Raw genomic sequence first — 25,124 nt, 5'->3', positions numbered from 1 at the left:
GTAGATGTCCGATAGACATGCAACTGCAGTCGGATTTTCCCTCCCTCCATACCCCTCTATGCCTAGGGTCCACTCCTATCCCTGTTACTCTTAGCTGGGGATATCTGTTATGGTGTATTTGTTTTATTGCTCATTTATTTGTTTGGAATACTGTTTTTGTCTTCCAATTTGATTACAGCCTTCCTCGGAGGGCACCTGGCATCTGGGGCAAGAAACACTGAAGAAAATGGCGTCGGCTGATGCTTATGTACTCCAGCCGCTCTGACGTCGGAGAGAAATGCAACATCAGCTGACGTCGGACCCAGACTTTGGAATCCGGCCGACCGAGGGCTGCCTGAGGCAGGACAACCCACATGTTATGACTGCAGTTGCATGTCTATTGGACATCTACATTTATGGTAGGTACAAAACTGTACTTTTTATAGCCTCATCTTTATCTAAGTGTCGTCATAGGATCATAGGAGGTTACTAGGCTATTGGTCCTGAGGCCCTTGTAAGCCTAGCCAAGAGTTTAGCCCATGTTTATCAGCACCCGATGCCACTGTCCAGCAGGGACACGGATGGAATCCCAAGGATATATTTTCTGTTTCCCATCCAGTTATCCAGGTTGAGCTTAAAAAGGCGTAAAGGGGTACTTTGCTTGATGTGGAGAGGGAGTCTATTTCATAGATAGGGAAGTCCCGCCAGCAAGTCTTGTTGATGTCACAGACCAGGTTGAGGCCGCGCATGTGGGTTACTTGAGTGGAACTTGACTTGCGGATATGCAGCAGTCCCATCAAATGTGGGGTCCGTGATAGCCTTGTATGCTAGAGAGAAGTCACCTCTGAGGAGTCTGTATGAAAGTTTGTAGAGGATAGAGCTTTTTGCCTGTCTGTGTATGGTAGATGTTTGATCCCTGGATTCTCCTGGTGAGGAACCTCTGTGGTTTCTCCAGTTGCTGCATGGGCTTTGCGAGGTACATGCCGAAAGGGGCATTGTACTCAGTAATGGGTCTTATAAGGGAAGAATACAGGCATGTTATGACCTCCATGGCCCTGGATGAGATACACTTACTTACATGGGCCATGTAGAAGGCTTTCCGTACAACGGAAGCAACATGATGGTCAAAAGTCAGGTTGCTATCAACCTGGGTGCCCAAATCCTTCACAACTGATTGCATGCTTAGGACATTATTAGTGTGATCATTTGTGGGGATGTCACTCTTCCCAAAGGGGATGATGCATTTTTTAGTATTCAGCTTGAGGGCATGTTTCTGGAACCATGGATTGATGCCTAGTTTCTATTTATTTATTTATTTATTGACATTTGTTAACCAGGTTAGTCTGTGGGCGGCCATGGTGGTGCAGTGGTTAGCATTGTTGCCTCACAGCAAGAGGTTCTCTGGTTCGATCCTCGGCTGGAGTGCCTTCTGTACGGAGTCTGCATGCCCTCCCTGTGGTCACGTGGATTTTCTCTGGGTGTTCTGTTTCCTCCCACATCCCAAAAACATGCTGTAGGTGAACACTCCAAATTGGCCCTAGGTATGAGAGTGTGCATGTGTGTGTGCCTTCAGTGGAAGATTGGGCGCCGTAAAACTCCACTGCCAATCATGAGCGGACAGGTGATTCTCTGTGACGACCCCTAACTGGGAAAAGCCGAAAGAAGAAGAAGAAGTTAACTGGGTTAGTCTAACTGGGTTTGTGGTCCATTTTCGGTGGAGACCCGAGGAGAAAAGCTCCAATTTAACAACACAGTATACAGAAAAAGATATAAACTTGACAATGTAAGACAAATCTGCTTAATTAATAAAAGTAAGTGGAACAGTAAGACAGGTGGTGAACTAGGTAATACAAAGTATATATAATGCAGAGTAAATGTAATTACAATTCAGAGGTAAACAGTTTATTTACATATTTACAGGAAGTAGATTAGTCATTAGGAGAGAGGTATAGAGAGTAGAATAACTTGTTTGTGTTTGAGGCATTGAGATTGTATGTGGGGTAGATAAGGGAAGGGTGTTGAAAGTTTAGGTTGGGGCTTGGCAGGGACAGATCTTAGTGTTAAGTAGATGAATTTTAAGTTTTTCTTTAAAGTGGGATGGGTGGATGATGGCACGCAAGTCTTTGGGAAGATTGTTCCAAGCTTGGCTAGTTGAATATTTATATAGGAGTTTTCCATTGTTTTTTTGGGTTGGTAAGTATGGAGTAGTAGTTGATTAGAGGAGCGGAGAGTATAACTTGGAGAATAGCAAGAGATGAGGGAATTGAGAACAGGACAGGAAGGTTAGTAAAGAATGGTGTGTAGCATTTGAAGTTGGGATAGAAGCAGTACATGAGGGAACTCAAGCCATTGGAGAGAATTTAAAGATAGGCAGTGATGTGCATTATATGGGGCATTAGTGGCAAATCTAGCTATCTTATGATAAGTTTGTTGGAGTTTATTTAAGGTTGTAGTTTGAAGGTTAGTGAATACAGGGGCTGCATAAGTGAGGGGAGGGTAGAAGAAAGGCTTGGGCAATGGAGAGTCTTGTGCTTGTTGTTAAGAATCTTTTGTTACGGTAAAGTAAGCCTAGTTTCTGGTGTGTCTTTTTTATACTTTGAAGTATATGCATATTGAATTTAAGCTCATCGTCAGTGATTACACCTAAGAGTTTGGTTTGGGTTTCTGGTTTGATAATAGTGTTATTTGAGGAAGTGATTGTAAAGGTTGATTTGTGGAGAGAGAGTGAGCGGGGAAGGAAGAGTAAGAGTTTTGTCTTTTTAGGGTTAAGGATGAGAAGGTTACTGGTTAGCCATTGTTCGGTAGATAGGAAGACCTGTTGTGCAAGTGTGAAGTTCAGAGATGCTGTCAGAGATGGAGATGAGAGTGGAATCGTCAGCATATTGGATGAGGGATGATTGCTGGCAGGCTGTGTGGAGATCGTTAGTAAATACATTGAAGAGGAGGGAACCCAGGATGGAGCCCTGGGGTACACCTGTTGGAACAGATATGAATGGAGAAGAGGAAGAAAGCCATTTCACAGATTGTTGTCTACAGGATAAGTAGCTGGAGAACCAGGCAGGGGAGGAGTAGGATAGATCGAGCATAGCTAGTTTTGATAGCAGAAGGGGGTGGGAGACTGTATCAAAGGCCTTGAAAAGGTCGAGGAAAAGACAGGAGATTAGTTTATTATTGTGTAGGGCTTCTGCAATAGTACGGGTGAAGGACAGGAGGGGCAGTAGTAGTGCTATGGTTAGGACGAAAACCATGCTGAGTAGGAGTGAGAAGACTGCATGTGAGGAAGTGGTTTAGGAGTTGAGTGTATGCATTTTTCGCGAATCTTGGAGAGGGGTGGTAGGATGGCTATGGGGCGATAGATGGGTCAGTAGAGTTCCACCTTTATGTAGTGGGATGGTGAAAAAGGATTTCCAGGGGGTTGGGACAGTGGATTCCTGTATAGATTGATTGATTAGTATGGACACTGGATAAGCTATGGAGTCTGCAGCTAGTTTGAGGAATGTATGAGGTAGACTATCTATGGATGGGAACAGGGTTTGAGTTTATAAAGGAGAGAACGAATGTAGGAGGTAGAAACGGGATGTTAGATAGGTTGGCAGGGATGGACAGTGGTGTAGTGTTGCTATTTGTTGGAGTGAGTGATTGGATGGTGTCTATGAAGTGTTTGTTAAGCAGGGTGGCTGTTTCTAGAGGGGAAGTGTTGGGGTAGGGGCAAGGGTTTGAGGGATGGCCTGGAGAAAGAAGTTTGTTAATGGTGGACCAGAACTTTTGGGGATTGGATTTGCTGTTTAGTTGAGCAGTGTTGTAGAAGGATTTTTTATCAGCATTGGTTAGTTTCTTAGTAAGATTTCTGAGATGTCTATAGTTGTGCAGAGAGGCAAGTTCTTTGGTTTTGATCCAGGTTTTCTAGGCTTTGTCTCTTTTGAACATAAGGGACTTGGTGTCTTTTGACAGCCAGGGAGCAAAGTTGGATTTAAGTCTAATTTGTCTAGTAGGAGCAAAGGAGTGTTCAGGAATATGCTATTAAACTTGTTTACTGCGTCATTTAGTGGGATTTGTTTAAGGAATGACCAGTCAGTGGAAGATGGTATAGAATTAAATTGGCTTAGGTTAAAGTTAGTAAGTTTATGGCAGTCTCGGTAGAGGTGAGGTTTTGGGGGTTGGGTGGGGTATCTGAGTACAGAGGTGGCAAGGTGATCACTAAGTTGGTCAGGTAGAGTAGCAGGGTTATGGTAGAGGTGAGGGCAGTTAGTGAGAATCCAGTCAGTAGTGGAACCAGAGGGTGAATTTTCGTGGAATCGGGTGGGGGAGCTTATTAGTTGATGGAAACCATGTAGATTGATACTAGTTAGTGGAGAGTTAGTTGTAAGTTTGGCCCAGTCTAAGTTTGTCACCTAGAATAAGGGTTTCATAGGGTATATTTAGGGAGAACCAGGCTAGTATATTTTCAATTATGAGTAGGTTGTTCCCAGGAGGGATGTAGATGGAGGCAAGAGCTATTTTCTTGTGGGGGTTGAGGTGGTAGTTGAGGATGATGAGTTCAGCAGGGTGAAAGTTGGGGTTGGGTGTGGGGAAGGGGGACAAGATGAGGCTGTTAGTATGGAGGATGGCAACACCACCTCCTTTCTTAGGGAAATGTTTGTTTTGATTTTTTTTTTTACATTTAGTTGAGAGTTTATTTATTATGCCTGAATGGGGAATAGTGTTAAAGGCTTTGGCTAGGTCAAGGTAGGTGGTGTGCACAGTCTTCCCCTTGTCCATGGCTTTGGAAACCATCTCAAAGAAGTCAACCAAATTTAGCAGACATGACCTCCCCTTGACGAAACCAAACTGTGTGGGATCAATGTCCTTGTTAGAGGTCCATGATAATCCATTCCATGGCCTTGCAGATAAAGCTAGTTAGGCTGATGGGTCTATAATTTCCCAGATCGGTGGAAGCTCCACCTTTGTGTAAAGGGATGATGGTGGCTGTCCTCCACTCAGCTGGAATGAAGCCAGTACTCAGGCTTTGGTTGAATAGGGTGCCTAATGCAAGTTCCGGCCTGAGTTCCTGTAGGATGCAGCCTGTGATGTTATTAGGTCCCATGGAGACTGTATTTTTTGCCTTTGAGAGAGCAGTGATGACCTGTTCTCTAGATATAACGGGAAGGGGGCAGGTACTGGAGATGTCCTGATTTACTGATTGGGGGGAGGGACAGAGGGGTGAGGTTTTTGCTGAATCTGTCAGCCAGCAAGTTTGCTATATCTACGGCATTTGTATATGTGGTATCCTTGACCACCAGTTTTGAACAGATCTGGGTACTTCTTTTGAGTTTGCGGACATATGTGAAGAAGGCCTTATGATTGTAGTAGATGTGGCCAATTTGGACTCTGTTTGCTTAGGGAGGATTTCACTAGTGCTCTTATTTGCTTGTTCAGGCTGAGGAGACATGGCTTCTAATTGGGCACCTGCTCCTTCTTGGTCTTGGACAGCATTTTTTTCCTTATGTTAGAGTTTTGTTGTAGTTGTACCAATTTGACATTCCTAGAAAAAAATATAAGTGCATAAATATTTATGTATAGTAGTACTGATTCTTTACAACATGCTTCTGCTGGGATGGAACTGCTGCTGCTTGCATACATGTTGAGGGGGGTGAGGGGACCTGACTGCTTCTGCAGATTTCCTTCCTTCCTTTTTCATCTTTAAAACTCCTCACAGTTTGCTCACATTTCATTCAAGTAGTTTCATGAAACTATTTCCTGCTTTATCTTCATTGATTTTCATCAGCTGTTTTTGTTAACCGTGGAGTGCATGCTATAAGAGTATGTTAGTTCAAAACTTTTGTTCATTCGACTGCTAGAGTGCACTTTACTAACGTCCCAAGAACAAAGGCATTTCTGTGTACATCTCAAGAGACCATGCATTTGTGTGCTTTAATTCTTTTCTTATCTTAAGAAAAACTGTGTTTATGTATTTATTTTGTATTACTTTGTTAGTCAGGTAAGCCCTACTAGACATATTATCTGCTTCCAAGAGGCACTGGTTTGGTATAATGATTAGTCATTTTATTTAAGTGGAGATGTCAGGAATCAAATCCAGGATGAAAGCTCACTAGCATGTTACAGTCTTAACCTTTTGTACTGTCTTAGCCAATTGTTTTAGTAGTCTGGGCACACAAAAGAGCTGCATATTAAAATGGACAAGGAAAAGGTGGTAGGAGGGTTTCCAACTGCCACTTGAGAAAGAACTGTATATGACAGCTAATGTTTGTTTTGATTTTTTTTCACATTTATGTATGAAAAAAGAGATTTGTTAGCTATGGTTTCTTTTCTTAAGATGTATTGTCTAGGCAGTTCAGGAAAACTATTTATTAAGTTATGTCTGTGACAATTTATTTATGTATTTATTTTTATTTTACATTTGTTGACCGGGCTAGTCCAACTGGATATATGTCCGTTTTCAGTGGAGGCCCGGGGAGAAAAGTTCCACTTGCATCAAAATGTTTATAAACACAATAGTATATTCAGAGGCATTGGTACATTACAAAGCTTAGGCATACATTACATTTCGTAGAATTTTGCATTTAAATAAGAAAAAATCCAAGTGCAAACAGTTTTGGATATTCCTGATAAAATATGTCAAAGACTGTATTAATTATAGTCACACACAAAAATGTCACACAAAAATGCTAGTGTCTAACAGCAATGGATATTCATACAGAGTATGTACAAGGACACTCTTATTATGTAAAGTCTCACCGGAAGTCCTAGTGTAAGATGGCTATGGATAATCATTCAAAACATGTACAGGACATTAGTCCGCTGTATAGTCATACTAACTTTATTATCATTAGAGAAGACACAAGATTATACTCATGAGAAGATAGGTGTTGAGGGAAGGGTTTGGTAGTTAGTCTGGGTTGACACAGGGGCATAACCAGTGTGATTTAAGGTAGGGTTTTAGTTTGCTTTTAAATAGGTTAGCTGAGGCTAGTGAGGTTAGGTGATTAGGGAGGCTGTTCCAGGTTTTACCCACTGTATTAGGGAACAATGCGTCACCAGCTGAATTATTGGATTTAGCCATTTGTACTAGTAATTTGTTAGATGAGCGTAGGGTTTTGAGATTATTATAGGGGGTGATTAGGGTATTGAGTATTGGTGTATTTGTAGGTTGATACAGGATCTAATAGACTATTGTTAGTTGGTTGAAAAGTATTAGATTTGGCAATTGTAACCAGCCTAGTTGATTCAGATTGATACAATGATGGGTCCTATAGGATGACCCAGCTGCAAATCTGGCAATATTATTGTAGGAGGTAGACAGTTTATTCAGGTTGCTTTTATATAATTTAGTGTAGATAGGAGAGGCATATAGTAGGGTGGAGATGAGGTGGGTACGGGCTATATTTGTCTTGGCTAGTGGAGTCAGAAAGGTTTTGATTCTGTAGAGGGAACCTAATTTTTTGTTCAGTGTTTTTATAGTGTTGTTAATGTGAGGCTCAAAGGTGAGGTTATTATCAATAAGTACCCCAAGTAGTTTTGTAGTAGGATCAGGAGATATTATTGTTCCATTGCTAGAAGCAACAGTAAAGTTAAGTGGGGAGGCTGGAGAGTGGCCTAATGGTTAAGGTGTTTGCCTTACAAACACAAGGTGCAGGGTTGGAGTCTCACAAGGGATAATTGGCTAGGCTTAAAATGGCTTGCAAGGGCAGTTACCTAGTACTAATCTATGTGGTGGAAGGGTGGTGTAATGGTTAAGGTGTTTACCTTAGAAGCACAAGGTGCAGGGTTTGATTCTCATAGGGGGTAAATGGCTAGGCTTAAAAATGGTCCATGAGGGCAGCCAACCTAGTAATAATCTATGAATCTATGAAGATAACCAGTTCAGCTTTATTATGGTTATTTAGCGAGGGTGACATATGACAGTACTGGTGATACATCAAAGCTTGGTAACATTTAATTGCTGAGCATACACTAAAAGCTAATGGCTAAGTGAGGAGTTGGTGTTTGCTGTTCTGATGGCAGTATATATAACTTATTTTGTAATATTTGTATTCCAGGGTTGGAAAGCTTGTGGATTCAAGTATAGATGTAGAAGCAAGTCAGTTACCTGCTCTCCAGTATCAACATGAGAGGCGATTTGGAGACTGGGGCAGTGAAGATGGTGCCAGTCTGAGTGGGATGACTGATATGACGGATGACAGTGGTGCACTAATATCTGAGGACTGTTCTAATATTAAACTCAACACAGGGGTGAGTAATCCATTTACTGTTTGGAGGCTGTCAGTATTGACATAAACTTGACAAAGTAGGAGATGTATTTTAAGATATAAATGAAATGTGAAATGTAATGATTATTAGGGAGATAATGTCTGTAGTGGTATTCTGTTTTGGCTTCCAGAACTTTTGTGGCTGTCCCTTTTGCTGATAGTTCAGTGTACATCATGCCAGGAGATGACTCTCTAGCCATTGTTCATTTATATTTGCTCTGAAGAAGTGATCAGTCTTCAGTCTGCTGTCTTTCAGTTCTTCTTTGGGAGACTTCAGGGAATGATAAATTCCCAGGTTGGGAACTTATTTTTAATTGATGAATTTCTGATCTTGTACTGATTACTGTATTTATGACTGATACTAACCATTTGGATTGTAAACTTAGATTTTGTGAATTTACTTAAAATTTTCCAGGGTCCATGACTTTTCTCAAAAAAAGCGTTCAGATAACTGTTCAAGCAGAAGTCAATTTCCACGGAATACCGTCCGTATGCAGTGGCTTTTTTGTGTCAGGGAAGAGGTCAAGGCCTTCTGCTAGCAAAGTGTACCTTTCGGTGTTACTATGGCTGGAAGGTGGGATCTCTGCACCTACCCACACCAAAGAATCTACAGTCATTGGTTCAGATTGACCATCTCCCATATGAGACCTCTATCCCAGCCTTAAGCAAAGAAAGAAGAAGAGAGTAAAGAGCCCACAGAAGATTTCTTTCAAGGAATTAGAGAGAAGAGTGTGAGGCTTAAAGGGCTTAAAAAACAAAGCAGAAATACCTGTCAACTCTGGCGGTGGTGTGGTGATTCACCTCATGCTTATCCCAGCATAGAGTCAGTTTAAAACTGTGTTCCCTCTTGTTCTAATTCCTCTAAAGGCTGAGACCCTATTTGTTTCACTTTGGCTGCTGCTTTACAGCTTTAAAAGAAGGTTCTATGATGACTTTTGCTTCTGACAGCAGCTGCCAGGCACCCACAAAAGACATTCATCCTTCACCAATCCTGCCAGCCTCTACAGAATTGATTTGTGTTATTTTATATTCCATTGATTCCAAGAAAGTGCAGTCCAGCACATCCCTCTGAAAAAAAAATTCTGGTCCTCAAGGGACTGAAATTGTTTTTTTTCCTTCTAAACAGTATGCCCCAGTGCTTTAGGCCCATGTGTCTTTACCTGTACTGATGCCATCTTTGGCATTGAAATGGTATGGCAGAAAAGTAATTCTTGGTATGTATAACCTTCTGCATCAGTGTTTTCCTACGAGAAAAGATATAAACACATCAGCCACTTATCAGAATTGGACTTTGAAGGGGAGGACTTGCTGTATTGCACCTAAATTTGGCAAGAAGGAAGACCATTTCTATGGATTTCCCATCAGAGGACATCTCCTTTTATGATGATCTAAATCATATGAGGAGGTATTTTAGTAAGAATTTGAAAAGTGTGAGAAGCCAAAAAAGAAACACTTGGATATGGTAAATATGTAAGAGCCCAGCCCCATTGTAATACCTTCAAGCCTGCATCTTTGAACCCAGATTCCCAGCTGACAGTACAAAAAGAAGCCAGAAAGATATTACAGGGCACAGGAGGACTTTTAAGTACTTGTTGGAACCTATTAGTTAAACTGGTGGTAGTTTCACTGGAGGTTGCAAGCCTAAATATGCTTTGTAGTGACAAGGCTAGCAGGAGATTGGACAAGCAAAAGGGTGTATACCGTGGGTGCCTTGCATTTAGAGCAGTAATCTGGTAGAAGTGTATTGTGTAAATGTATCAAAAAATGGGTATGTAAGTGAAGGTGTGGCTTCCACAAATCCACTAAAAACTAAACAAAGATAAGAACCAAGAAAATAAAACTCCAGGAAGTATCTTAATACATGTGAGATAAACACTATTATATTATGACAAAGATATCATGCTTATGCATATAAATAGACATATTTAATGCTTTTAGTTTATTGCATTTCATTTTTATTTAGATTGTTTTATGATCTATTTAATTAGGACTGATAAGTTATTTATTAGATAATTAACTGGTATGCAATCAAGCTGTTAGTGTATTAAAGTGCTTGTGTCCAACACAGGTTTAAATTTGCATTGTAAAGGAACATTTTTCTTGAAAGGTTTGCTTGTGACTAAAAAGATTTTTCTTGGAATTTTATTTACTTGGTTCTGGAGTGGTTCATTGTGCACCTTTGCTTTGGATGAAATGCAAAGGTGATGTGGTAGCAGATGACTTAGCTAAGTTTGTTATAGATAAGTTATATCATACTTTTATAATGAGAAAACATGCAGATAAATGTGGCTATTATGCAGTACATGCCTACACCAGAGCAGAAACCATAAGTACAGTTTTAATACTGGCTAATGTGTCTGTACTTGACTGTTCCTGAGAATCTGAAAGGGCAGCTGTTAGCTATACACTTAGACTCTGGGTTTAGAGTGTTAACCAGATGCCCGATCCTGGCATTTGCTGCCCTAAGAACCAGGAGTATCCAAGTTTATTTTTACCCTCTTAATGAAGAAGGTGGGGGGGGGGGCAGATCATTGACCTTATCTGAGTCCCTTCTAATCAGGTTGGCTTTTCTGTCAGACTTCTAACATCTGTCATGCAGCTGGAGACCACCACTGTCGTCTTGGGATCATACCTTTAGACAAAAAGGGCCTTCTGTTCCAGCTTAAGAGAAGATCACAGCCAGTAAAATGTACGGAATAACTGTCAGCTGATGTCCTAATAGTCCCGCTTGCCAGACTTCACATGAGGGAGATCCAATAGTACAGGAGAGTTTTTTTAACAGTATTGTTATCCTCTTAGTCATCCCCGATGTCAGAAAGCAGATATTCATTGTGCTTCACTATTGCAGTAACAACACTTGGGATTTCCTGCCCTGTAAGCCCTTGGCTGGCCTAAATTCCAGTAACTTTTTTCCCCTGCCCATGGCCTGGTGGATGCCATCCTCCGTGATATCAAGATGTCAGTGAATAAAATGAAAGCAGCCAGTGCTATTTCTTCAGTTCTGTCTTGCTAATGGAGCCTGAGACTACCTTTGTCTAATGCATTGGTTTGTTGGGACCTAGGGAAAGAACAGCTAAAGCCAAGTGCCCCATTTGGGAACTTCAGTTTCTTTACTACTTATACTGCACTTCATTAGATGTATGTCAAGGTTCAGTAGAAGTTATCTTATCAAGTTGTGGCCCTTTCCTGGCTTCCAATCAGAAAGACCAGAAAAGATATCAAAGATGGTGGCAAGCAGACCCCAGAATCAGACATACTGAGTACCAGTCCCAGGGACCTTGCATGGAGAAGCCATGAATTAGAAAGCAACTTTCTTAAAACCCCATCCCAGCTACCCTACAAAGCTAGGGGTCAGACTCTCCTCCTTAAATCCATAGAAAGCCATCTCCCAGGACAAGTGGGTTTTAGACATTATCAGAAATGGGTACAGAGTGCAATTTACTTTTCTCCTATAGATGTTCTTCGTGTTTCACTGTTGCAGTCATTACATTTGGGTAATCTGCTGGCAGGTTGCCCTCAGTCGGCCTGAATTCCAAAGTCTTGGGTCCTGCGTTGGTTGCTGTCTTCTCTTCCATGACGTCAGGTAGTCAGGGGTATAAAACATGCATCCAATGCCATTTTCTTTAGTGTTTCTTGCCACGTGGTGCCCGAAGCAGAAGCATTTCGCAAGTGCTGGTCGGCCGACTACTGAAATATTCGAGTTTGAGTTTCAGATCCGAAGTCTTCACTAAAGTTAAGTACCCCGTTGTGGAAACTTTTTTGTTGCTTTTTACCGATGTCAGAAAAAGTTAATAATTGTATTACTTGTGGGAAGCAAATACCTCATAAGGATTTCCATTTATACTGTATTCTTTGCCTAGGCCCTGATCACAACATGCCTGGCTGTCGGTTTGGCGTTAGATTTAACCAATGCACTATTAAGCGTCTGTATATTTTTGCATCAAAATATTATCCATGCTGTGTTTCTAGTCTGAGAGTAAGAAGGAAACTGGAGACCCATCTTAGACCTGGCAAAAGTAAATAACTCTTCCTTAGATCACTGTTTCAGTATTCCAATACTGATGGTCTCTGTGAGGTAATCGCACATCCAGCCAGCTTACCAAAGCCAAAATCTTACTTAGGTTATACACTGGATGTATGACCTAAGCTTGTGGGTCTAAGGGTACATAAGCTGATATACGAGAGTAAGATCCTCTGACTATCTTATTCTGAATACAGGTCTTGTACCCATCTGTCTGTTGTTCACACGGTTGCTGGCTGTTACTTCTGCTTTCACTTATTCAGATAAGTACCCCATTGGGGAAACCTTCCTTTAATTGTATCTTTGTAATAAGATTTGTTAGACGTCAACTAAGAGAGAGGTGTGTGATTGTGTTAGGCAGATTCCTTATAAGAACTTCTGCCCCCACTGCTTATTTTATTGTGGGGCTGAACACAACTATAAAACTTGTCAGATTTGTCAAATGTTTGTACCAAAAACACAATGTACATGCCTTTCTTCTTTAAGTATTTATTTACTAACCAAATGGCTGGAGCACCTCACCCAATTCAAAATGGCAGAACACACTGCATCTGACAACCACCCTGCACCTGTAAGGAAATTCAAAAAGGCCTGGGCCTGAACTATTGCCTGCCTAGAAGGATTTGGATGCACTGAGGTGTTGTAGGAATGCACTGTGCGTCCAGTTATTTCTTAGGCACATAATTCATGATCCTGTTAGAGAATGGTCAGAGTTGCACATTGCCACTGAGACTGTTCATACCTATATGGTTGAGGAGGAGGAGGATCCAAAAGTGATCATTTTGGAGGTATCGGAGGAAATGCCTCAAATCCTAGTCAAGGAAGAGGTGACTGGATTGTTAAATGAGGTCTGCCTGGATTCTGATCTGCTTGCCTTCGTGCAGGCAGGCATCATCCCCCAGGAAAAAGAAACAGAAGGCAAAGAATGTCTCTCCTACTCGAAGTCTCAAGAAAAGGAATGGATGGAATTGTCATAGGGCCTCTACAATGCCATTTTGTCTCTGAAGCCTCCTTCCCTTCTTTCTTTCTTTATTCTTATTCCTTCTCAGAAGTGACTCTTCTGAGGAGGAGGAAGTATCTGATTGAGATGAACAACTTTAGTTTTTTCATCTCAAATTCACCATCCAGGTCAGATTACTTCTGATAATGAGGGCACCCTATCCCCTGATTCTCCTGTTGAGAAAATGTCTTTTGGGGAAATCATTACAAAAATGATACATTTTGAATGTGAATCTAGGTAAGTTTCTGATATGCAGAAGGGGTGCTATAACTTATTTGAAGGTAGTAGCCCCCTGATCTTGCTTCTGTCCAGTCCTGGAGGGCTTCGTAGATGCATTTGAAGGTACATCTGCCTCTCCTGATTCCCAGTTTCCAGCCCTTAAAAGCCTGATAGTCTCTTATAAAGTGCAAGTGGATCAGATTCCATCTGTTTTTTTTCCTGTGTCCACTGACAAACCATCTAAACATTTGCCTGCTGCTAATGTTTTACCTTCAGACAGAGACTGTAGGACCATGGAAGGATACAGTAAGAAGGTTTGCACCTCTGCCAGTCTTAAGATCCTTGAATTATCAGAACTGAATGACTAAATACCCGTTTTCTATCGTAAGTAAATTGGACAAAACTTTGACTAATATAGATGTTTCTGAAACAAAGCAGCAGACTGTTTTTAAGTTTGATCAGGGTATTCACATGGCAAGGCATACCATTAAATACAGTTATGATGCAGTGGAGGCTTCTTCCAGAGTGGCTTCTACTGGATCAGGTACCAGGAGCTTTGCTTAGCTTCATTCACAGTCTTTCTCTAAGAATGTTAAAGCTAAGCTTTTTTTTGGACCAGTTGCTGCAGAACTTTTCAAGTCTTTGTAAGAGAAAGGTAAATATTTCAAGATTTTAAACATCTTTTTCTCACTTCATTTCCTAGGTATGAGGAATTGCTTGGCTAAACCCACTTCCTTTTCTCATAGGGATCATAAATCTGTTCAGAAGGGCAGGTAGCTCCCAAGAAGATGATTTCAGGACAAGCATACCAAAGAATCCAAGTATGGAAAACCTTCCTTTCCAGACAGGTCAGTCTATCTACTCCTCCGTCCTTTCCTTCTCTGGCCACTCCTCCCCTTGTCAAAAAGACTGACCTCGCCCTTTCCAACTTAAGAATTCATTACTTCAGACAAGTGGGTCCTATCCATCAGTCAGCTGTGATACAAGATGACGTGTAAGGCAAAAAAATCTTTCAAAGGCATTTCTTCTCCTCCTCCCTCCAGCCAGATACATCTCCTTCCTCCTCCTTTGCATGATCTTCTTGACCAAGGTACCATAGAACTTTAACCCTGTCAAAATCTAGGAATTTTTTTTTTTATTCCAGATTTTTATTTATTTTGTTATGAGCATAAATATTATGTCCACATTCTTCTAAAAAAATAGAAAATAAAATATCATTCAGTCAATATAATTATCTTTTCCAAGTGAAAAAAAAAACAGTTAACATTCACTTGCAGTGGAGTTATACAATCAAGGGTAACCATTATAAACTTAAGATAGTATCTAAGAATACTGCACAAAGTAATAAAATAATGTTCATCGTATTACCCTGCTGCAGTCATCACACTTGGGTTATCCTGCCGTCAGGCGGTCCCACAGTTGGCCAGAATTCCAAAGTCTTGGTCCGACGTCTGTTGCTGTTGCTTCTTCCCTGACGTCAGAGCGCCAGGGGTATATCAGAGGCATCCGACGCCATTTTCTTCAGTCTTTCTTGCTGCACGGTGCCCAAAGCAGAAGCAGTTCGCAATACAATCAAGGGTAACCATTATAAACTTAAGATAGTATCTAAGAATACTGCACAAAGTAATAAAATATTATACCTCTCCCCTCAGTCAGTAGGATTGTTTAACTTTAACTCGTAAGTTACGGCTACACATTTTTTTTTTTCACAGTCTTGAGCACGTAAGACTGCACTGAAGTTGAATATTATTTGACCCACTAGTCTATTTCCTTCATGCAGTATCCCCTTTACAAGCTTTAGATATATGACTTCTGGCCCATCCTCCCAACAAGAGAATTTCTCTGACAGGGATCCACCCTTGTCTTAGACCCCAGGCCCAAAAGACAAAATTCCCATTAGAACTTGCTTATTAAACATCTGCTCCATCTCCTTTATCAGAGCTTCCTAGCAATTACTTATAGAAATACAATACCAACATGTATGCACTTTTCCTGCATGTGGGTCTCTACATCTCCAGCAGACACCTTCACCCATCTTTGCTGCAATGGAAAGTTGTTAAAGTTGTACACCATCTGTGCAGCAAGTGTTAGTAATTATCCCCAACCAGTGGTAGTATTTTCAAATTATTCCCCAGTTTGATAGATTTTGAGACATCTTGATTACTACATTGTGATACACCCGACATTGTTTGTCAGACACTATAGTTCAAACAGCACAAAATGTTTAGAACTGTCTGCACTGTTGTATACTGTACAATGCTATATATAATATGCTTTCCTGAGAAGAATGCACCTGTAAAGTAGCCATTTTATGGTTGCAGTTAGCAACAGTTGAAAAAATAGTGTTCCTTTCTGAAGTGCATAGGGGCAATAATTTGAGAGACGAGTCCATTTTTTAAATGATTGGTGGGTGGGTGATGTGGGGCAACAGCTTAAGGTACAAGTACAAAATATAAACTTCTGGCTACATCCCTGCGTGAGGGGAAATCTGCTTTGTGCATGTTTTTTTTCTCCCAAGTTACAACTCATTGCTTGAAATGTGCCTGTGACTTTGTGGGTGCCACTTCAGAGCTACTGCCACTGAAATTATTTTGAGGATGTTTGCCTGGCTGCATTCCCAGAAACGTCCAGAGGATGTCAGGAATGAAATGTTGGATTCTCCCTTGGATAGAGAGAGAGAGTTTTTGGACCTTCTCCTGCGGAAGTCATCAAAACATGTTGAGAGAAGAAAGCCGATTCAGGGAATCTCATATTTTCAGCCCTCCTTTTCTATGTTTTTCAAGGGTTTTTCCCCTAAAGCAATCTCTACAAAATGATGGGAAGTAAGCATTTAAAGAGCAGTGGCAGAGAGGTTCCACAAAGAACAGCACCCCCCCCCCCCCAGTCCTAAGGGCAGTCCAATAAGTCGCAATGACTATATGAGAGACTTTGTGCCCCCCCCCCCCCCCCATATCTTTGGCAGTTGCTTAATCCTCCTAAAAAGTCTGAAGCTCCATTTCTGTCTTAGGCAGCAGATTGTTTCAGATAGATGGGTTCTGAAAGTGATCCATTAAGGCTACAGATGGTAAAAGGAGAATCTCCCTTGCTTCCTATGGATTCTTCATCTGTTATTCATTCATGGAGACTGGAGCTAAATCTAAAAGTTAGTCAGCTTGTTGTCTCCTTTGGCAAAAGTAAACTGTCTCAGTTGATTAGCTCTTCTGCTGGATTTTGACTTTATTACAGATAAAATCTGGTTCAGGGAAACTAGAGTCATATTTAGGTTGAAATAAGGGAGGGATCTGCCCCAGTACAAGCTGCAAGGCATTGTTGAGCATTTTTCTGAAGGGTCATGAGTGCAGTGCCAGCATTCATTTAAGAAACAGTGGGTGATATTGTGATACTATGGCTTCACAAATTAATGTCAATACTGTGTTCATTCTTGCAGTTAGAATGTTCAGTAGCTCATTGTGTGAGTAACCTTGGTAATTGTAAAGTGTAGCAAGCAGCTTACTACAATTACAGAAAATTTTATCTGCAACTTCTGTCAGATTGTTTTTCTTTTGTTTTGCTCAACTTTGAGTTGAGGAGGTGTACCAGTTAGGAGAGCTGTCTTAAAAGAGCCATATTACCTAGCACTAAAGGACAGGCAGAGCAGAGTCATTAGAGCAGTAGAGGTTATATATGCAAGGCATCTACTTGACCCTCAGTACAAGTTTACGAAATACTTAAGTTTATATGATGTCCAGAGAGGTTGATACCGCTGTAGCTGCTGTCCATGACATGCTTGCTGGGTCTTCATCCAAACGTTGGATGTATAGATTGGTATCCTGCCCAACCAGCACTGTGAAGACAGTGGCATCCTGCCCAACCAGCACTGTGAAGACAGTGGCAATAACATATACTACAGTTGTGTAAGGTGCTCACTTTAACATTAGGTTATTGAAGTTTCTTATCTTCTCTCAAAAATGTCCTACCTTTCATGCTGCAATTTGTATGCTTCTGTTTATAGGCTGTTTATTTGATGGTTCTTGTGCTGTGTTGGGACATAAAATCCATTGGTTGGTGACACTGATAACATAGGCTTAGTTTTGAAGACAGGATAATAATGTATGATGATCTTATGTCATTGGTAGTCCTCCAGCAAGACAATGTGGTTAATTAGCCATTTGCATGGAAGGACCATCTTTTTGTTGGCTGAAGTGTGATGGCTCTGTTTTGGCACTATCTAGTATGCCTATTTTCATAGGTTTAGATTGTACTGGGTAAGTAATAAAGCTTTGTTATGCTTTACAGCTGAATAGTGTTTTGCTAGAAAAATGTTTCTTCCCAATATTATTTAATTAATGTATTCATTTTATCCTTTTTTATTTTCCTTTGTTGACTAGGATAGTCTGACTGAACTGTGGTTGCCCCTTTTCAACACAGTTCTGGGGAGAAGAGCTCTTCACGTTATGACATTAAAGTGTATTTACGATTACAAGGATATTATGATTAAATGTGATGGTGTGTAATAGTGACTACCATACTGCAGTCTAAGCAAGTATAAATTGTGTAAGTTTAAATCTGGGGAATGGTAAAAATTGACCTACTATAACTGCTTCACAAATTCTTCAGGTTTTGTTTCCTAGTGTCTCTCTGCCTGGTTCTTTTGTTGGCCTGTGTAACTTCAGATTGTGGCATGCTTTTGTATGCTTACAGCTATGAGCTTGTTTTGGCATACACCATGTTTGCAGCCAGTCTTGGCTCATTGTCTAGGTATTGTTTCTTGTTGTTGATAAAAAGCTTTTTTCCAGTGCCTTCTGTAGGGGCGTGAGTAACTGTACATTTACTCTAAACAGTGAGATTCCTAAATCATCCACTGCTGTATGTTACAGAATTGTATTTTTTTGCCCACTACTTTAGTATTCAAGACAGGTCTACATAACATTAGCAAAGACCTACTGAGTACATTGGATGGCTGTTAAGTACACAGGAAGGCAAATTATTCCATTCCTGTTATTTCTCCACTCTTCAGAAACTGTGATAACTTCCATGATTTCCCTTGCTGCTGCCTCATTTTCTGCATATGTCTCACTCAGCTGCTTATACTGTTGTCTTTTATACCTTGTGAATAATGTATTTTGTTGGTTTGACTGTTCCATGATTATTTTACCACCTTCTGTACTGTTTCCAATAGCCCAGTCTTTGGTCATATCCTGCTGAACACCGCAGACTTTTTATCTGCTATACCCCAACTAGGAAGCTAGTAATCTCACTGTTTTGTACTGTCTGGCCTCTCAAGTGGTCCTTTGCATTCTGCCATCCCTTGTCCTCTTATTTTTTTCTCTTGTTACTTCATTTTTCATATAAACCATTTAGAACACATTTCCACAGACCCATTGATTATAAATTGTAATCTTTGAGACCTCTTTCTATATAGAAAAAAAACATTGTGGATTACTCTGAAGACAGCATGTCCACTAAATGCCCCCATTTATCCACAGCTTTGTTTCTAAGTATGTTGCAAGTTGTATTTCATTACTTAAGTACTGTTTCATGAAATGTTAACCAATGTAGCACTGCAGGTTAATGTACATTTTTATTTTTCTAGCACTGCAAGTTAATTTACTTCATTTTACAGATGATATCCCACATATTCACGATAAAAAAGTTCAGAAGTCGTGTTTTAGTAGTAATGCACTCTTTCTTACCTGCAGGTCTACCTACACTTCCAGCAGTTCTATGCCATGTTCATGAAGAGAGCTACATATAACTGGCGCAACTGGAAGGTGGTAGTTGCCCAATTCTTAGTGCCTCTTATCTTTACTGCCTTCGCCCTTATTGTTGCAAGGACTTTCCCTGGCCCTCAGGACTCTCCACCATTGCAGTTGACATTAGATAAGTATGGAGAAACGCAGGTTCCTTTCTCTGTCAGCTCACAACCATCGGGTTTGGCACAGAACCTGGCTCAGAGATATACCAAGGTGGTAACAGCACAGCTTGGAGAGCCAGTCAATGTAACTGGTAAGATAATTTTGCATATTTACAGGTACTGGAATTTGTCTAAAGGATATGAAATCTTTTTAGAAAAGCTTAATTTCCAAAGTTATCGCTGCTGCAAGAGTGGTAATGCTGTGTAAGCAATGCAAGTACTGTCATAGAGCATTAGTTAACCAATTTTTTCAAACCTGATGTGTTAGGTAGCACACTCTGCTTACTTTTTTTGGGGTTACTGAGTAGGGGCTGGTAATCACAACTGGCTATTTCCTTGATGAGCTTGGTAATTTGCCTGGTTTGTATGCTGTGAGTCATGCAGTTTACAGGTGGTGGTCATGGAAGTTAAACATACTTCAGGTGGTAGTTTTTTGTAACTTGTTACTTTGTTATTCAGGCTGTGCTGTCATTCTGTGTAAGTAGTTTGCATTTGTAACAAGCTCATTGACTTTGAACGAGGAGTGGTTCTGCTCTAAATTTAATTACTTTCCAGTCTATTTAACCTGCCTTATAGAATGCTATTTAGATTTCTCTACATTGAAGGTAAACAGAAATGCTGTGAATTTATTTTTATTGTTTGTTTAATTAGAAGTTTGTAGTTTAACTGTATGTAAAGAAATAATCAGAAAGTTTGCCTGCTGAACTTTGAATTCACTCCCGCCCCATAAACTTGACATTTTATACTATGTGGTTTCCAATGGAGGGGAGGCTGCTTAAAGAGTAAATCATAAGATTCACTCACTGTGTCATTGATTCAATCATCAGCTTAAAAGCAAATGATAAATGCCCCAGTTATGCACCATCAGTAGATGCATCTAAAGCTTTTGACTGTTCAAGATACTCAAAAAATTTAGCATCCCTGATGAATATATAAACATGGTGAGGGCCTTATACAACAGTGCCACTACAACACTATAAATAAATAAAAAGCAATCAAAGCCTATTCAGATTATTAACAGTGCAAGGCACAGATGCCCATTATCACCATACCTCTTCAATATATACATTGAAACTCTCCTCCTTAAAATATCACAAAACTTACCACCACTTTATGAATGTTTCTAAAATTGCAATAAAGTATACAGCTTTTGCTGATGACCTTAATATTTACTTTGAATTCCCAAATACTGATTTAAACAAGATCTTAAACTCCATTGAAAATATTTCAAAAATATCTAACTATGTCATTAACCCAAACAAGTCAGTCATATTCCCTTTGAATACTTTAGGACATAAGGAATTCTGTTTCCCCAAAACTGAAATAAAAGTCAACTACAATTTCAAATATCTGGGCATCATGTTCACTCACCCCCAGTCTGATTTGACTAAAAATAATCTGTTTAAAACTTAGGCTAACATCATGGAAGACACTAAAAGGTTGTTGAATCTTAACCTATCTCCTCTGTCTAAGGCGGCTATTTTTAAAATGAATATTCTCCCAAGATTACTGTTTCACTTCAACACTATTGATCAATTTATACCAAATAACCTCTTTTCCAAACTTGAAACACTACTAGGGAATTTTATTTGGCATCCTAAAAATACCAGAATAAAATACTGTAGATTAACATTACCCAAACAGAAAGGTGGTCTAGGATTACCCAATTTTCAAACATACTATGACATTATAAATGCTAGTCGAATTATGCAAATAGCAAATTATGAATCATCTAACAAAGCATGGTATCCAACCTGGATTAAAATATATTATAAACATCTAATTTCATCAAATTTAAACTCTAAAGCAATACCCTTTATAAACTCCAAAACACTAAGGTATTTTAAAATCTACCCCATAATCATAAGAAATACATTACTATTTCAAAAGCTGTTATCCTCCCTTAATCTTAGGGATACTTTGTTACTAGGACAACTAATACATTAAATAATACTATGCTAAACCAATACCCATTAATTAAAAATACCACTGTATGGGACTTCTACCAAGGCAAAAACCTTTCAATCAAAAATATAAGGCAAAGATTAGAAGTAAATAAAAGTTATAACAATATCAAGCAAATACTATACCTGATATGTCAAACTAGGCAACCAAGATATGCTGCTATACCAACAAATTATTAACCTATTGCTTTTGAGATTCAAAATGCTGTCAGACACCTATAGATTAATAGCAAGGATTAAATACCAAGATTTACTCCTATACTCAAAATATTGGGAAGGAAAAAAATAAGCTTACTGTTGACTAAAAATCTGCTGCAATTGGACTCGCCTTGAAAGTAACCCCTCTCAAAAAATTAATATATACCCAAATTATGATTAACAATAATACCTACCACACACCACTCTTTTTAAGTAAAATTAATCCTTCTCTCTCCCTTTTGCCCCACATGTCCAAACAGTGCAGCTGATACCGTACATATTTTCTGGAGCTGCAAGAATGTTTATAAGTTATGGTGTTTGTTAAAAACCAAATTAGAAAAAAGGGATACACTAAATCTACCCTGTCATGGGAAATTCAATTTTACATGTATTCCCCACCAACTTTTCACATGAAAACGAACACATCATAGTAACATTGTGCGCATTGATGAAATACATAGCTCAAAACTGGCTAGATAGAACTAAAATTACATGAAACGAATTTAAAGCACTGGCTATAAAATAAATACTAGCCAGCAAACTAATCACAAGAAGCCCAAAAAAAACTAACCTGTTATCAAAAATATTGGAAAATGCTTATAGAAATCTTAATGTAAAACCTGTCTATAGACAAGGGACATACAACATCACTACTACTCTAAACAAATAGGGAAAAATAAAAAAAATAAACAGAGTAACTTTTACTCATCTTAAATTGGGAAAGGTCAAGGAAGTGCAAACATACTGAACATCAGAGGTGGCATTAACTGTATATAGTGTACATAGTCATTTACAAGACGCACCTAAAGTTAGTCTTGTAGGTTATAATATTTTGATACTGTTTCAGTGACAGATTCTAATAAGATTAAAATAGCTCTGAGTAGATTTTGTCTGACAATTAAACTTTAACAATTAATCTGTTGGCTAAGTCTCCATATTGTTAACTGATCACTGATGGTATATGTCCTATCTATGATAGTATGTTTATTGCAAACTGATATTTCATGTATCTTGTTTTTATATATTTCTGTTTTATTTCTTTTTTTGTTTTAAAAAAGAGGAAAATGTAATTATATTTGGAAAAAAAAAAGATTCACTCACTTTGTGTCCCTTTTCCTGTCAGTAGTTTACAGAGATAGTATGTTCCTTTTGAGGTCTCGCATTGCTTAGTTTTTGATGTAGGTGATACAAGAATCACCACTATGTAAGTTGCTTTGTACATTCTCTTCAGTTATTCTCACCTCTTTTTGGTGCCATTGATCCCTTTTTAGAGCTAGAAGATGTTCAAATGCATGCTTTTTTTTTGTCTAGCCAAATTCCTTGTCTTCACTATTTTAGAGTTAATTTACAGATTTCCTGGTATTAGCAATGAACAACCAGTGTGTGATTTTAAAATCAACTGTGCTTGTCGAAGGCAGATGGAACTCAGACATGCCTCTCAACCTGGAAACATCAAAAATCTGGACAAAGGCCCATAAAAAAATTGGTACAACTGGCCAAAAATTGGGGCACTGATTAACATAAAATTTGCATACATAATTTTTAATCCCACCCACTCCTGTGGAATTGTGGGATGCCAACACTCTTAAATGTACACTGCAACTTTGTTAAAACCGACAAGTTATAAATTCAGAGCAGCAAATCAATGCACAACAAAGGAAACCCTGGGATGAAGATGCTTCTGAAAGGCTTTCAAACGGTTGTGCTCAGTATTTTGCAAGGGCAAAATGGATGTGATTAGAATTTGCTTAAGCAGACGTATAAGCAGATAGATGTCGGCTTCTAGTGTTGTAGATGGCAGGAACTAGATGCTCCAGAGTACCATCAGCATATTTGTCATTTATTAAGTTTTAACTACATCTAGTGCATTTACAGTGCACGTCTTGTCTTCTGTTAGCTGGCTAGACCAGGGCAATCAGAATTTCAGGGAACAAATGTGCCTCCATCTGTGGTTCTGTGTACACTTAAAATTTTTTGTTGTCCAGAGATGTGGATGTCAGCAGCAGCAGAGAGGTTCTAAACTGCCAAGTGCAAAACAATTTTGTAAATGTTGTCAAGATCTTCAGCATGTGTCATTCATCTGTGTGTGTGTGTGTGTGTGTGTGTGTGTGTGTGTGTGTTGTGTGTGTGTATATATATATATATATATATATATATATATATATATATATATATGTGTGTGTGTATATACACACACACACCAGCAGTTGTTCGTCCATTGTTACCAGTTCTCTGGTTTCATTGTTTAATGATGTCTAGAACTTGCGAGTAAATGAAAAAACAAATAGTAAAAACAATAATTCTAAAATGGTCAATACGACATTATTGAGTTATTCAGCAATTTAACTAGGCAGAATGAAAGCTGTTGATTTTATAAAATCTTATTTCATGTCACAGTCCACCCTAACCACATAAATGTGCTGATTTAAAGAAAAAATAAGAGAGTTAATACAGTTCTAATGACATATGGTGAGGTCCGCCGTTTTTTGTACTATTACGAATTCCTTTCTATAAACCTAGAATCCTAATGATACATACCGAGTTCTGTAATGTCTCAGTGTTAACACAGTCATTCGCTGTAAAATCATAACTGCCCCATGTGAGTGAAATTATAGAAATTACTTGTTTCTATGGCAGTAGCCAATCAGATGGTTAAGTGGGATCAAATGGTTTAACACACGAAATGCTACTATTACCAGATATACGGAACCACAGGATGGATAGAGTCCCCTGTCACTCCCCCCAATTTACTTAGCAAGATGACTTTTTTACAGATTAGTTTTTAAATAAAAATGGAGGAAAAATGTAACAAATGTAAACAAGTGTGTGGCCGATTAGGTGAAAGATACCACTGACAGATTTTAAGTGATTTCTTAACTTGTGTTTGAAAATTAACACAGTGTGTGTTTATGCCCAGGAAAATATTCAGTAGTATTTATTTTTATGTTTATTTATACTAGTAGGGACCATTTTTCAGTCCCACAAAGACAAGCACAGTGTATACAGTAACCAGAGTGTTTTCTGCATTCGGATTACAAATCCTTCAGTGTTTTACACGTAACGTAGTGTTATTTCAGTTTTCACATAAAGCAAGCTAAGCAGAAGTATGATTTAGACATTTGTGGTTTGAGAACCAACACTTTTTTTGTAACATTGTATCGTTCTGAGATCAGAATTTTTTTTTTTTACACTTGCCTAAAGTTAGCCAGGTAGCACTGTACTTCACTTTAGAAAAAAAGAATACTCCTCAAACTTTGATATGGTTGTAGAGAACAACAGCTGGCACTTAGCATGTTTTTATTAAGCACGTGGGGCAACATCTGGAGAAATGTGTAAATGTTTAAATGCAAAGCAGATTGAGGTGCAACAGTATGATTGGGTACAAAACAACATTTTCATGAATGTGCACTCAAAACAGGCACACTCTGCAGAAATGAAAGCTGAAGTACATATAAGAGTTCGAGGTAACAGTTGCTGTTATTATGAACTTGACCACAAGCATGACGCAGCATGTTACATTTTTTTTTGTTTGATTGTTTTCAGTTAAATACATTCTAGCACTGATCATTATTATGTTCATCCCAAACGCATTTGGTTGTCTCAA

General features: G+C 39.2%; 1 protein-coding gene across 1 annotated transcript in view; it reads left to right on the top strand.

Moving 5' to 3' along the window:
• The window catches only part of ABCA3 (ATP binding cassette subfamily A member 3), a gene marked incomplete in the record, with an annotated part of 1,818,321 nt that overhangs the window by 873,371 nt on the left and 919,826 nt on the right, over positions 1-25,124 (top strand). The window contains 2 exon segments of the mRNA XM_044089258.1: positions 8,016-8,208; positions 19,144-19,450. Coding sequence (XP_043945193.1) covers positions 8,016-8,208; positions 19,144-19,450 — 500 coding nt within the window.

Source organism: Protopterus annectens, chromosome 12.part0 (genome assembly GCF_019279795.1).
Source record: "Protopterus annectens isolate FY-2018-M chromosome 12.part0, PAN1.0, whole genome shotgun sequence".
NCBI lineage: Eukaryota > Metazoa > Chordata > Ceratodontiformes > Protopteridae > Protopterus > Protopterus annectens.
This window is presented reverse-complemented; position numbering and strand designations above follow the sequence as displayed.